Source organism: Miscanthus floridulus, chromosome 2 (genome assembly GCF_019320115.1).
Source record: "Miscanthus floridulus cultivar M001 chromosome 2, ASM1932011v1, whole genome shotgun sequence".
Classification (NCBI taxonomy): domain Eukaryota; kingdom Viridiplantae; phylum Streptophyta; class Magnoliopsida; order Poales; family Poaceae; genus Miscanthus; species Miscanthus floridulus.
Genome location: NC_089581.1, coordinates 49,978,825 through 49,994,330, shown reverse-complemented (window position 1 = coordinate 49,994,330; position 15,506 = coordinate 49,978,825). Strand labels below are relative to the sequence as shown.

Here is a 15,506-nt window from a genome sequence, read left to right as displayed (position 1 = left end):
TCCTCGCTCTTTTCTACATTGTCCTGTAAAAGGTTAGGCATAGCAGGAGGAATAACAACAGACTCTTCCTCTAAATGGTGCACCTCATCATATGAAGTCAAAACAGGAGGTGGATTAACAAAGGTTTCTCGCATAAGAAGTTTCATATCATTCCAAGTTTGAGGCTTATCAGAAGGATCTAAAGACTCCCACCAAGATAAAGCAGAATATCGCAAAACACTAACTACATTTTTTTACCTTCCTCCTTGGACACATAAAGCGAGTAGCAAATATGTTATTGATGGCAATTTCCCACTCCATGTACTCATCAGCACCTATACCATCATAAGTCGGTGGATACGAACAACCTGTCATTGCTAGAAGACATCAAAAGACAATACAAAAGTATTATCCCTACCAACTACTTAGGTTGTGGACAAGGAAAAACAAGGCGCTCAACTCTCAAACGTCTTATCACGGTCTTACAAGTGTTCTTACCAAAGCAACAAGCGGTGCAATTGGTCGGTGACTGTGATACCGTTGTAGCTTGAGTGTAACAGTTGCAAGGCGAACCTATACTTGGTTAGAAGAAAGTGGAGCTTGGACAGACATAATATAGTAGCAAGGAATAGCAAAATTCATAACTGAATAGCAAAGCTGAATAAGTATCCCAAGTATTTGTCTTAGTTGCTAGCCTACTCATATTCCAAGTACCAGATGTATCAAGTGATATGAACAGCAAGAATATGATTAGGAACAAGGTAGAAATCGGCCCACGCAAACACAGCTCAAATGGCGCTCTCTATGTGCTCCTCTAGATATTGTTCCACTTTTGCCCCTCTCTTTTTTCTCTATTTTTGAGCTGTCGTTGTTTTTTTGGGATTCTTTAACTTTTTCTTTTTATTTTTTTGATATTTTTTCTTCACTTAGGAGCACAAAAGAAGTAACCACAGAAAATATGAGCTTAAACAAATGAAAGGCGTGGCCTGTGAAATTTTCAAAAGACGTGCTCGAAATTGACAAAGACCTTGTGACCACGAAAAGAGGATCTTGTGACCACTTTTTGAACAAAATAAAAATCTCCGACCCCGATAGAGCGGGGATGGATGGATCTGAATTTTTTTTCTAATCAATTTTGATATATGGAACGTCGAAATCCGAGTTCGTATGCGAAAACTAGATCAGTTTTAAGAACGAACTCCGAATTAGAGGACAAAACAGGAACAATGCGCGTAAAATTGGTCACGACAGCAATGATTTGATGGAAACAGTGAAGACAAGTGTAGAAAATTATATGACGTGGACTAGGGTTTGATGGATACAAAGGAAACTCAACAAGACTTGGAGATGTTCACGGATTATGATGAAAAACAAAGGGAAAAATACAAACTAGACTCAAAAACGATCTAAAACCAGCAACCAGAACTTAACCTAGGGCACAAACTCAACAACGCGAAACAGAGACGAAATTGTACGGCACAATGAGGCTATAGGACAGGGAATATGCGACGATGTATTTTTTTGTCTTTTTGTGGACTATAGGTAATGTAAAAACAGTAACAATCTAAAGGGGGAAACAAAGTTATACCTAACGGGCAACAAGGTCTCTGATACCACTTGATGTAGACTAGGCCTGATCTTCCGAAAGGTATGATAGCGTCGATTGGTGGAGACTCGACGTTCACGATCTAGGCTTCGAACCAAGATTGATTCGGACCCCTGCAACCGTTACACCACTGCTCCGTTGGTTATCAACCACGCGAACGCGATTGACCTCGCCGAGAAGGCTTTCCTGCAAGCGAATCGAGAACACAAGCAAGAACGGGATGAACGCAATCTGAAATTGCAAATAAATATGAGGCTTATGAAATCAAGGAGTTCAAGTCTTTATTCGAAAGGACTAATCGCCACAGGCGAACAAGATCAAGAACTGGGGCCCTGGTTCACAGCAAGCAGCCTTGGCGGCACAGTTGCAGCAAAACGATGTCTGTTTCATGAGGAAATCAAGAACTAAACAAAACCCAAACCCTAAGAAGAGCGATGGCTGGTATTTATAGAGTCTTGGGCGTCACCCCCCTAGACGCGCCCCTCTTGGGCCCAAACACGATACACGGTCCAATGGACCAAAAGACGGTGTTGCAGCACCCTGACAGATTCTGGATGCTGACTTGTTTCGACGATTCCCGTTGGTTCCGAAAGGATTTTGATGTGAGACCAATTGGGTTGGCTTCCTTATCCAATTAGCTTTCCATCCATATGTGGATCATCGAAAACGGAGTCCAGATACGTCCTGGGTGACCAGTTTAAAGCAGACTGATCCTGGAGACCGAGATGGACTCAAACTTGATTTGGGCCTCCACCTTGGTGACTCAAACCGGATGAGCTTCGGGCTCATCAGGTATGTCAGTAGGGAATAAAAGTAAGATTAACAAGCAACAAGAACTCATTTGTTGACCAATGGCAGCCAGTAGGAACTTGTCGCGGCAAGCGTTGCCTTGTCCCATCAGCAGTCATGGTGTCACCTGCAGTGTTCGCTGAGTGATGGTAGGTGTTGATGCCAGGTGCACCAAATAGTTATTGGAAGGCGAGTGGTCATGGTGGACTCCAAAGTCAGAAAGTCGAAATGGAGACACATAGGGGATCGATGAACGCATGCACGATTGTTCATTGTTCTATGGTTGCGTCAAAACTAAAAATTGTACAACCCAATTAGACAATTTAAGCTCAAAATAATTTAGAGCAAATTCTACCTCACAAGCAGCTTTATTTAACAATACATGCACCAAATTGTACAGCCCAACAATCTAGGTCACTAGCTTCGTCGAGCATATTGTGAATCACTAAACAACCAAAATAAATGCACATCAAAGTTTTGGAACATTACACACCTCTGCCACCGAACTAACTAGGCCATTGTGAATCACTAAACAACCAAAATAAATGCACATCAAAGTTTTGGAACATTACACACCTCTGCCACCGAACTAACTAGGCCCATGTTCCACAGAGAGGCCAGAAAGGTCCATGTGATATCAGTTATAAATGACACTACTATAGAAACTATTTTTAGCAACAGAGGTATGTTTAGATAGAGGTGGCTCAATCAAAATCAGTCTCTAAAAATATTTTCCAAAACGAGTTGCCTCTAGAAATATTTTTTACAGGCGGCTGATATTTTCAAACGCCCCTAGAAATGTCCTTATATATCGTTAGAGGAGGTTGGATCTAACCATCTTTAGAAACCAGTTTGTAGATACGACTGGATCCCAAACAAAGTCAGATGAAGACAAACTTTATATCAAAGTTGTATGTCTTGGAAGGATCTACCACTTTGTAGTTTACGACCTTTTCATTTGAATTTAAATCCCAAAAATTCTGTTTGAAGTTATCATATTTTTAAAGTCATTTTAAAAAAAAAATCAAACAACTTCGGATGGAGAAATGACCAAAACCAAAGTCATAGTACTCGAAAAGATCTAAAAATTGTAGTTGATAACGTTTTTATTTGAAATAATGTATGGTACCATAATGCAGTTTGAAGTCCTCACAATTTGAAATTCAAATTTTCTAAACAGCCCAGATCTATAAAAATTAGTAGTGATGATTTTTTCGTTTGAAATCATTTATTCGAGGAAAAATTGTTTGAATTTCTCACATTATTAAAAATCAAAATTTTCAAACAGCCTCAGATGGAGAAACAATCCAAACCAAAGTTGTAGTACTCGATAATATTTAAAACTTTGTAGTTGAGAATGGTTTTCATTTGAAGTGGTTTAGGGCCTCAAATATTCATTACAATATCTCGCAAAGTCAATACAAAAAAGGAAAATATTATTCTTTCAATTGTAATTGACTTTGAGATGGAGTGGTTATGGGAGTTACACGTGATGCCATAGGTCGCAAGTTTGAACTCCATTGACCACATGTGTGTGAAAAATCACACGATGATTGGCCCTCCCTGGTGGGGACTTCCCCCATCTTTTCTGCTATATTTTGGGTCTGATTCATGATTTTTGAAAAATAATTTCTATTTTGCTATTTTTGACCGGATTTGTGATATCTAGAAAATGATTCCTAGAGATGATTAGATTTCGAGCCGCCTCTAGAAATCGATTTGTAGAGGACGCTCGTATTTCCAGCCATCTCTACACAAACCATTTTGTAGAGAGATAAATAGAGGTGGCTGGGCTAGCCACATCTACAAATCCTTTAAGTAGTGTGAAAAATGCATTTCACCTTCCTCACAATCCCGGTTGCCAAATGAAACACATGTAATTATACAATTGAGATTCTCATATTATCTAGATTTTCACAATCCACAGTTCACAGGCAGTCTTTAACATAGCAATATGAAGTTGAAACAAAACAAATCCTTGGACTTGTCTCAGTGGAAGTTTCATGAGAGTTCCATTTACAGTTAATAGTTTGTCAATAGGCACTTTTGATGACATGACAATGTTTTTATGAAGAGAGAAGAAGTGAGTTTCATGGGGATTAAATTCTCTTGGCATGATTGCCAACTCTATATAAGTCATAGAATTGAATGTCTACAAAACAATACAATGAAACTATGCATTAAGAGTGGGATGTTTCATTTCATTCTATATGACGTGGTAGCCTTGAAAACAAGGCTATAAAACTCTTCACTGAGAATGGCCTTAAGACTTTGACATGATGCTAGTTTAGCGTAGTGATAATATGTATGCAGTGCATTCATATATGTGTGTCACTATCAGCTAATTACCTATGCCTGAGGCATTTAAAGAAAGGGGGCTTCAGTCGGCAATTAACTACAGATATCCATGGATTAACTAAACCACTGACTCCAATTAAACATCACCACCTAACCATTGACTCCAATTAAACCAGTATTATCATGCACGCAAAGCAGGCTTGAATTTTGCGAGTACAATTTTGAATAAGACTTTTTTTTCCAAACAATGTGTCAAAATACCAGTAGATTGCTGTGCACCCAAAGCTAGCACTAGTACTAGTTTTTGTGCAACCTGTATTATAATAGATATATTTAAATTTCAATATTATTTTGCTCAATTTGAAGGCCAAAAAATTCAAGCCTGCTTTTTTTTTTGGAGAGAGAGAGAGAGAGAGAGAGAGAGAGAGAGAGAGAGAGAGAGAGAGAGAGAGGAAAAAACTCATCTGAAGATTAAAAACGCAGGGATTGAATTATGCATGGTTGGAGTTTTTTTGTTTTGTTTTTGAGAAAATTGTGCATTGGAGCTAAGATCGAGATCTAGCAAAAACGCAAAATTGACGTGCTGGTCACGTGATGGATCCTTTCAAGTGATAGATCGGGATCGACCCATGTCCCATATGCACACACATGCTTTGCACTGTGGTAATTGGTAAATGTACAGCATGCAGCTAGCCTCCTCACCTTGAGCAGATAGATCCAACAAGAGTTTGGTGTATACTGGCTAGTCATGTTGCATGAGCGAATGGATGTTTGGGAAGCGCTCAAAGTCTTGGCATGCGTGAGCGCGGGCAACCGTACTTTTCCCTGCCATACGCCCCTGCTCCCTCTCTCTCTGTGCCTGAACCAGGAGAGGGTACCCGGTACGATTCTGATGCTTGCAGTTGCAGTAGTCGGTAGCTACTCCAGGTAGGCGCAAGTATTTCTAGTTTTTGACAAGTTCAATCCTATTCTGTATGAGAAGCTTCTACAAAAACATGCAAGTAGGAGTAGCTAGCTACTGAGTAGCTGTCAAATTAAAAGGCCATCGTATCGTTTGAACACGTTAAGCCGTTTAGGAAATTCGAATTTCCATGTTCCATATTGAGCCTAAGCCAATTAATTAGTCTAGTATAAGGCCCCATTTGGATAGGGGAAACTTTTTTTGTTTCTCGTGTGAATCGCAAGAATCGGCACCAAACGATACTTTCAACCGGTGATTCGAATTAGAAACGTTTCAGCGTTTCTACGTGTACATATGCGAAGCTGTCATAGCTTGGTTTCACACAGATTCTCCTCTCGGCGCTTCCTACTTCTATTTGATATAATTTTTCAGTTAATTCTTTTCCAATGCGATAAATTAAAATGGGTTGTATTTAAGTTGGTCTTTGTCCATAAAAACTTCAGAATTTTTGAATCATATTTTTATTTCTACATTTTTTTAAGAAAAAAAAGCATGTTCTTACGAATCAAAATCTGGTCTACCAACCAAGCATTTTATAAAGTGATTCTGATTTATTAATTAAAACGTTTCTTGAGAAAATCTGGACCCAAAACGTTTCTAGCAGAATCCGGATCCCTACCAAACGCACCCTAAATATCAACAGTTCACATGGGTAAACCTTGATATACACTATATTGTACCACGCAAATTAAAGCCACTGTTTGAATAGTAGTAATTACTAGCCTTGTAATAAATAAAATAAACAAACGCCGTGTGAAAATTACAGTACAGTACGCTTGCCGAGTGAGTGAGTGATCAGCAAGATAAAAAAAACCCCGTGTAGCGGCGCGGCCTTCGTGTAGCCAGGCTCGTCAAGGCTTTACTAGCGCTGCCCCGCCCGCGACCGCGAGTAACAGCGCCTCGTGAAGCGTGGAGTCACCGCACATGCATGCTGCCGCGCGCAGTGAATTCGTACGCCGTGCTCTTTCAACCCTACTCCCTCCGTCTCAATTTATCTGTCGTTTTCGGTGTCCGTATCACGACTTTGACTCAATTTGTATAAAATATGTGCAACATTTGTGTCTCCAAATAAATTTGTTAAAAAACTAGATTCAAAGATTTTTCCAATGATGCTAATTATGTATCATAAATAATAATATTTTTTAATATATATTTTGTTAAAGTTGTTTCTCGGAAAGCGAGAACGACAGATATTCTGGGACGGAGGGAGTACGCATCTTTTACTGCTGCCACCTCGCTGCGTACGCCGTCGTTCGTACTACGCGTACCTGCACCTGCACTGCGCTGCTGGATGAGAATCTTCTGCGCCGGCTGCCGACCCCCTGCCCCGGCGTCTGCATGAGAGGCCTTGTTTAGTTGGACTTCAAAATCTAAAAAGTTGCTACAGTATCTGTCATATCGAATGTTTGCGGCTCGTGCATGGAGCATTAAATGTAGACGAAAAGAAAAACTAATTGCACAGTTTGGTGGGAAATTGCGAGCCGAACGTTTTAAGCCTAATTAGTCAATATTTGGACACTATTTGCCAAATAAAAACGAATGTGCTACAGTAGCCCTAAATTTTAAATTTCGCGAACTAAACCCGGCAGAGTTTGCCGTTGCCATGCACAGCTCTCCCGCTCTGTCAGTCACAGATGGAAACGAGTGAGAAAAGGGGAAGTTTTTACTGGGCTCGGAACGTCCCTCGCTCCTCAGTTCTTGCATTGAGGTCTGTGTAGTAGTAGTGTGCATGCCTTGAGCCTTCGCCTCTTCTGGGCTCTGGGCCTCTGCCTCAGCTACCTTTTCTAATCATTAGGAAAAGCTGCCGGTGTTCGAGTGAGTGGCACACGGTTGTTGTGTAGAGTGCGTGCTGCTGCTGCAGCCAGCCTACTAGGAGTACTTCTATACGAGTACTCCTACACTACTACTCCTACTACTCCTACGGCATGTTGTTGTACAAAGAGCTACTACGCTTGCATAGCTCATCATGAGTGGCATGTGCGAATTTACATTTTGCACGGATCAATGCAAGAGCGAGGTTGCATTATTGCCACTTTATCTCTCTCCCTCTTTTTTCCTTTTAGAAATAAAAATGGGTGGGGGGAAATTGGACATGTCTACTAGCACTCTAGCTAGCTATAGCTGCTGGCCCCTCCTGGTCACTGGATTGGAGACTGTTACTGTGACGAGAGCTAGGTAGCTAGCCAGGACAAAAGTCAATACAAGTGGTAAAAATGAAAAAGAAGAGATAAAAGGGGGTGCAAAATGGGAAGCAGGGTGCATGCAACGTGGGCTCCGGTCCTCTGGACATGCCTGATCCCTACCATGGACCATGCCTCCCTTCTTTCTTTCTTTTTACTCCTCCTCCTCTTCTACTACTACCTGTACCTTTCTCACCACCCCATGTGCATCATTCAGACTGCGGCTACAAGAAAGTAGAGCCTTGTGCCCTCCCTTCTCATGCTAATTGCCCAAGCACAGAGAAGAGAGAGGGAGGGAGGGAAACACTCTTCCTGATTCCAGAATCCAGAGAGGGAGAGAACGACATATATAGACATAGTGTCGTTAGAGAGAGAGAGAGAGAGAGACGCCGCTGAAGCTGTGGGTTGTGATGAGCTGCTTCACGTAGATGCAAGATGCACTGTAGCAACAAGCTAGGTGCAGCAGCGGCGGCGGTGTGCAGTGGGTACTTCCAGTAGACCAGTACTACATGTCTACATGGTGGGCAGGCAGGCAGGCATCTCGATCAGTAGCAGTAGGTACGTCCTACGTGTATGTATCATGCTTGCAGAGTTGCGGTTTGCGTCTGAAAGAAAGCCTCTCTGCTCCTCGTCTACTAGCTAGCTACATAGTACCCTCCAGCAACAAGCCAAGCCGATGGGTGATGTGACGATGCAGCACGCGACGGCACCCGTCTGCCCGTGGGGGGGCTCCGGCTGGCCGCTGGGCTGGGGTGGCCAGCAGTGGCCACTACTCCTACTACTGCAACTGCGACGGCCTCCACATAATTTTAACAGGGGGCGTCGATCCCACAGCGGCCTTTTTTTTAACTTTTTATGGCAGACACGCCACCCCACGCTCCAACCGTTTCTATACGTACGGATCCCCAGCTAAGCCAAGGCTGCCCCTGCCCCTGACTGACTGACCCCCAAACCAATTTTGTAAGCTTGCAAATGGATCATACGCTGCCTACAAGCCCAGACGCCCTGGCGCCGATTCCGAGGCATCTCGAGGTAACAAGGAATATTTTGTTCGTTGATACAGTGTTCGAGTACGTGACGTACTAGTAGTGTACCACTACTTCTAGTGTAGGAGCAAATCGATGATCAAATTAACAATAGTTTCAAGTGATTATTGCTAGCTAATCGATCATGAAGAACCAAACGTTTTTCTGTTTGTTGTCATATCCTACATTGACCTAGGCTTTCAAGTAGGGAGAGGAGGTTAGGAGATTTTTCAACAAGGCTAGCTAGCTACCATGCATGTGATGAGTTGGCCTTAGTAGTGTTTCGGAATGAATAAATTGCAACCAATAGTGGCAATAGGAATATAGCTTATATATATTGTGGTTTGTCCGTGGCGGGGTTAGGTGTGTTGGCCACCGTCATATGTAAGAGATACTCTCTATAGCTCTAGGCTTGGTCCAGTTCCAAAACGTGGTAATTAACTACATTGTGAACCCCCAAATTTATGAAACTATCTTGTTTTTTTGGGTAAATTAACCATCCTGCCTTTTATTGTCAACTATAGTAAGGATCAAACTTGAGCACATATGTTGTGTAAACACCTCCCACACAATGAATCATATATGTGATGTAAGGGCAATTGTACATAACGCGCATCAATTTTGTAGGAGTATCATCATCACAAAAAAAATTAATTCCTACAATACAGAGGAAAGTTCTGCATTCCAAATCGGTCTCATCCTTTGTTTCATAAAGAAAATTGTGTAAACAAGCTAATTTACAAAAAAAAAAAATGAGTGCTCCATGTTGTAATAGCTACATTTTTTCAACTCATTGTGACTCTCCAATTTATAGATTGCTTGATATTTTTTGACTCATTGTTCAAAAAAAGGTGACTTCACCTGCACATATCATTCTGGGACCATGCGGCGGAATGCAAGAATTTGATAAGAATTTTGCTGTAAATGAATAAAATCTTACAAGTACAAGGAAATATCCACATTTTAGATGGGACTCATCCTTCTTTCAACAAAGAAATTGTGTAAATATGCTAGTTATATTTGCTAGACTAGATAATATGGTGACTTCATATCCTAGAATCAACTTTAGTAATTTGGTATGTTTTCCCTATTTGTAACTTGCCTAACATTTTGTTGAGTATCATCTATTTTTTTCATGTCTATATGCATGAGCTTTCAGTTGCAGTATGTCCCATTATTTATTTGATTCCTTTTGGTTTAAAAATGTGTGACTTCACCTCCCTCATGGTATAGTAATCTGGCATGCATGTGAAGGCAATCTCTCAAAGGTATACCAATCTTGGCATGTTAGTATTAATATTCAATATATTAGATCCCTTGCTGGATTTAAACCCAAAATTTTTAAAAATGACAGATTGGATCCTACTAGTAGAGTATAATCAGAACAGAATGTGTGGAATTTTATCATACGCAATGGACTTCATGCATTTTAATGAAAGGCACGCAGTTGACATATAAAATCCCACTTGAAAGCAATTACGATATAATAGCAAGAATTTTAACATATAATATTTCTCAAGTATACACTGTAAATTTCTGTAACAATAGTTTGAGAAAGAAAGAAAAACTTAGGTAATACTTAATGGACAGTTTACTTGTTGCAGAACATAAAAGAAATGGTGAAAAATGAAAAGGGAAAAAAGCAAGGATAAAGAAAAAAATTTCCGCATGCATCAAACTGGCTATTCTTCATGCCACATGACGAGCAAGCTCTCTTTTCCAAAAAATTTTCACTGCTTCCTTTTGCAACAAACTTACCCCACTGTATAGAGTAGTAGTAGCCGCATGCACAAAAATTACCGGAGTAACAGTGCAAACACCCACTGCGTCATCTGCCCTTTTTTGTCACCTTGTCTCCTTGTTCTCTTTAACCGCGCGATCGATCTCTTATTACCCTTCACGTGCCGTTTTCACCGCATCAATTCAACCTCTCTCCGTGAACACCCCAAGCTTGAGGGTTCTTATTAATTACCACAACAAATCAATAAATAACCACATCACCACCAATATTTTTTTTTGTACTGTAACACCTAAGAGGCGACCACTGTAATTAACACAGCAACGAATCAAGAAATAGGAGGGTGGGCAGCAGCGACGACGACACAACATGGATCGAGGTGTTGCTACGTGCATGAGGAATGGAGAATTGCCTGAGCATGGAGGAGGGGGATAGTTCTTGTGATTTTAGGTTTTGAGGTGTAGAGATATGGACGAGCATGGAGGCGACAGGTAGGTAGATACAAATGTCACAGGCGAGATAGAGAAAAAAAAAAGAGAGCCATGGATGGAGAAGAGGAGGATGAGAGTCACCGGGGGGGGGGGGGGGGGGGGGGGCGCATATTGTCTGGGTGCGCGCGGATGGATCGATCACTGGACCATGCCCAAGAAAGATCCGGCTGTTGTTGTCGGGGCCGCAGCCGTGCTGGGAGCGGCGGTGCCGGGCTGGTTGCCACCGCCAGCGCCGGCGTTCGGATGCTGCTGCTGCTGGTGGTGCTGTTGCTGGTGCTGGAACTGGATCTTGTACTGCATTTTGTTGCCGTCGCCATCTTCGTCGTCGTCGTCCTCGTCGTAGTCGTCCTCGTCCATGTTGTCGCTGTCCGCGCCGTCGATTCTGTTGTAGCCGCTGACCACCGCCTGCTGCTGCGGCTGCCTCTGCTCCATCATCTCCTCCATGATGTCCCCTGGCTTTAAATGTGCAACGTTATGCAATCAGCATTGGATCACCAAAACGAACAGCAGGTACCACATGTACGGTGCAGTTTAGCTATGGCCACAGTGAGAGCGCACATGCATGTGTGTATGTGAGACTGATGACTCGCTTACCTTCTTCGCCGCCGAGGCCGCGCCGCCGCCTTCGCCGAGGAACCTGCTGGCAGCAACGCTGCCGTTGCTTGTCTGCGTTTGCATGCCCCTGGAGCCGTGCTCTGACGCTCCGCCGCCGTTCCCGTTGCCGGTGCCGGTGCCAGCGGCGTTGCTGGCGGTGCCGCCATTCTTGGTCGCGTGGTGGGACTGGGAAGGCTGTGTCGGAGGCGGCGGCGGCGGCGTCTGTGAGATGGGCGCCGCGGCCGTGACGACCGTGACCGTCTCCTGCGGCGGTGCCGACGATGCGTTGGCGTGCACCGCGGCTCCGGCGCCGGAGGAGGACCTGAGCGCCGCCTTGTTGCGGTAGAGCGCGTCGAGCTGGTGGAAGTAGGGGCACGTCTTGGAGTCCTCGGGGCGCTTCTTGTTGGTCTCCTTCACCTTCTTGAAGTACTTGTTGATGTTCTCCCACTTCTCCTTGCACCGCTTCGCGTTCCGGTTGTAGCCCATCCGCCGCATGCCGGCGGAGATCTCCTCCCAGAGGGGCCCCTTGGGCCCGGCCTCCTGGTACCGCGTGTCAAGGTCGCTCCGCAGTTGTATCAGCGCGTGAACCTCTGCCTTGGGCCACCGGGACGACGTCGCGCCGCCACTGGACCCCTCGTGCACTGGGGTGTCGGCGCGCGGCGTCGTCTCGGCCGGCGTCATGACAATGTCCGTGCTTTGCTGTTGAGGCGCTGGCGCTTGTGTCGCCGAAGCCGGCAATGGCGGCTTCTGCTGCTGCAGCGAGGGCTGCTGTTGTTGCTGCGGGGGCGGAGTGTGCGAGGCTGGTGGTTGCGGTGGCGGCGGAGCTGGCGAGGCGGAGGCAATGGGTGTGGGGTGCGGCTGAGGCGGCGGCGGCTTCGGATGCGACGGCGGCGGTGGCATGGCGTTGATGGTGGGCGCGGCGATGGACGGCATCGGGATGGTCTGCCCGGTGATCTTCTGTATGAAGGAGAGGACGGCAGCGTCGCGGGAGGCGGCCATGGCGCGCTCCTGCGCCAGGATCTCCTGCTCGCGCGCGAGGCGAGTCATCTCCTGCCGCCGCCACGCCTCCTCGCGGATCATGCGGTCCTGCTCGCGCTTCTCGATGGCCTCCAAGAACCTCTGCTGCATAGCCTCCTGCCGCTCCATCACCTGCTTCATCAGGCCCTCGAAGAACCTCATCATCTTCCCGCTGCCTCCGCCGGCGGTCGAGGCGCCGCCGCCCTCCGACACCCTCTTCCTCTTCCCGCGCTCGTCCGCGCCGCCGCCCACCAGCTCCTCGGTGCCCTCGTCGTCGGAGTCGTCCTCGTCCGTGTAGTCCTCCGTGTTGGACGTCGAGAAGCTCGGGTAGCCCACCGTCGTCGTCATCGGCATCCCCACGCCGGCGGCCGACACCGCAGGCGGCGGCTCGGCAGGCACGCGCACGGCCGACGGCCCTGCTGCGCCGGACACCCCGCCGGAGATCGCCGGGTGCACCTGCGACGCCACCGACGCGGGAGCCACCCCGGTGCCGTGCAGGGCCTCCAGCTGCGTGAAGAATCGGTACGTCTTGCCGTCGTTCCGGCCGGCGCGGCTCTCCTTGGTGCGCTTGTAGTACTTGTGCACGTTCTCGAACTTCTCCTTGCACTTCTTGGCGCTCCGGTTGTACCCCTTCTCAGCCAGTTTCCTACCAACCACCGCATCGATCAACATTTTAGTTAGCAACAAAAACAAGAAGCTTAATTGCCTTATCAATGGCGTGTCGCCGCCACCAACCACCACAAATTTCACAACTGTAGCCCTCACACGAAAGTTGCATGCATGTAGTAGAATTTTACTCGATTTGGGCACCCATGGTAAAGATAAAGAAAGGCATATGCACACATACATCCATGCAGCACTAGCAGTGGTAAATCCCAAGAAGAATGCAAAGCACAGAGGAGGAAGAAACTGCGAATAAAAATTCCCATCTTTTTGCGAGAAATTCAGAGGCCAAAGAGATAAAGTTTGGGATTGATGCCTTTGGATCTGAAGAATATTGCAGCTCGTGTCTACTGCTACCTATCGGAGAGACGAAGAGATTGGTAAAACACCAGAGCGGATTTTTTTTTTCTGGAAAAGTGGGGAAGGAGAGCGATATCGAGCTATTTTAAAATGGAAATGTCACTGTTCTCGTGAAGGATGGTTAAGGAAAAAGTAAAAAAGAAGTGTTCTTTAGCCGGGTAAGTAATTAATTAACTTGCTAGCTAGCCAAATCGGCGCCAGGGGCCGGTCCCGGAGGCGGCCGAGATTTCATGCAGCATTTCGCCGACGAGAATTCCGTGGCAGGCGGCGCGCCGGGACGACGGCATGGCGAGTGATTCATGCGGCAATTCAGCTAGCTCGTTACGTACCTGGAGACCTGCTCCCAGAGGGGGCCCTTGAGGGTGGCGTCCCGGAAGGCGGCGTCCATGTCCGACCGGATCTTGAGCAGCTCCAGCGTCTCCTGCCGCGGCCACCGGTTGCCCGCGGAGCCGCCGCTGGCGCCCTCCTCGCCGGCTGCTGCAGCGGCCAGGCCCTCGGCGTCGAAGCCCACGGCGCCGGGGCCGGACGCGCCGAGCTCGTCGTACTGCTGCGCCGGCGCCGACGACGCCGGCGGCCGGCTGCTGATGGGCGACGGCGCCTCCGCCAGCGAGATCCGCTTCCCGGCGCCGCCGGCCGGCGAGAATGGCGGCGGCATCTCCACCTGCTGTGCGCCGAACTGCTGCGCTGGGCCTCCACCGCTTGCTCCGCCGCCTCCTCCTCCTCCTCCTCCCCCGTGCTGCTGCTGCATGCTAACAGCTCCTGCTCCCGTGCACGCGCACTCGTGCACGTCGTCGCCCGGTGTTACCACTGGGGAATGGAGGTGATGAGACGATCAGTACATGAGGGGCAGGTGAAAAAGATGGGAAGCAAGGACAACTGGAAAGAGGAGAGACGGACCTCAGGGAGATAAGAGTGGAGAAGGGAAGGAGGACGGAGAGGGGGAAAACGGAAAGAAAGGGAGAAGAGGAAATAGCCCGAGAAGGAGAAAGGGGGAGGAAGCACTAGTAGTACTACAGGAAACGCTGGCAAAAAAAATGTACTCCTTCATGAGGAGGAAGAAGAGAGAAAAAAGAATTAAGATACCATCTATAAGCAGCCTTCAATAAATAATAGGGAGGATGGAGGAGAGAGAAAGATGAGGAGAATATGATATCTGTGATGAAGGTAAGGAAGAAGATGGAGGGTATGTAGGGTGAAGGAGAGAGAAGATGAAAGTTGAGAAATGTTGAGTACTGCTGCAGGAGAAAGAGAGAGGGAGAGAGAGAGATGGAGGTGTGCAGAAGATGATGAGGGGGATGATGTGGGAGATAAAACAAACAAGATGCTGCGCTGTCAGAGGGGCTTTACCTCCCTGCCTAATACCAACTTGTTAGTAAAACCAAAAGGACAGAGGGGAGAGGGAGAGGAGTGTGGGGCAAAAAATGGTAGAGAGAGAAGTATGTGAAGCAGGAGAGAAAGGGAGGGAGTGCTGGAAACTGTGGGATGAGTGAGAAAGGAGTGAGAGAGATGGAGGGAGGCTTGTAATAAAAGGGAGAGAAGCACAGATACCCCTCTACAAAACTCCCCTACCTACATCAATCCCCATGGAGGAATATGTTGGATTCTGTAATCATCTTAGTTATTTTCCTACATAATATCTAGTCATTTGTTATGCATAAGATTATTACCTGGGCTTGAAAAGCAGTAAATTTTGGATGTGTTATCTTATGCCATGGTAACTAGTTGCTCTCCGTGGTGGCATATAATCCAAGGTGATTAGAGCAACATGGGGCACAAAAAAATTACCTTGACCCAAGGTTAATTTT

The 15,506-nt window shown here is 46.1% G+C and overlaps 1 protein-coding gene across 3 annotated transcripts; it reads right to left on the bottom strand.

Annotated features, from left to right (window-relative positions):
- Positions 1-10,325: 10,325 nt before the first annotated feature.
- LOC136523666 (trihelix transcription factor GTL1-like) lies at positions 10,326-15,080 on the bottom strand. Of its 3 annotated transcripts, XM_066517278.1 has the most exons (4): positions 14,599-15,079; positions 14,031-14,508; positions 11,662-13,324; positions 10,326-11,523 (listed from the first exon to the last, which is right to left on the bottom strand). In XM_066517278.1, the coding sequence occupies exons 2-4, from the start codon at positions 14,447-14,449 to the stop codon at positions 11,206-11,208; spliced, it is 2,400 nt and encodes a 799-aa protein (XP_066373375.1). In that variant the 5' UTR covers positions 14,450-14,508; positions 14,599-15,079; the 3' UTR covers positions 10,326-11,205. The 3 variants fall into 3 exon arrangements, with proteins under 3 accessions (XP_066373375.1, XP_066373372.1, XP_066373380.1); XM_066517275.1 differs by having other exon boundaries at positions 14,031-15,079; XM_066517283.1 differs by having other exon boundaries at positions 11,355-11,519; positions 14,031-15,080.
- Between the last annotated feature and the right edge of the window lie 426 nt (positions 15,081-15,506).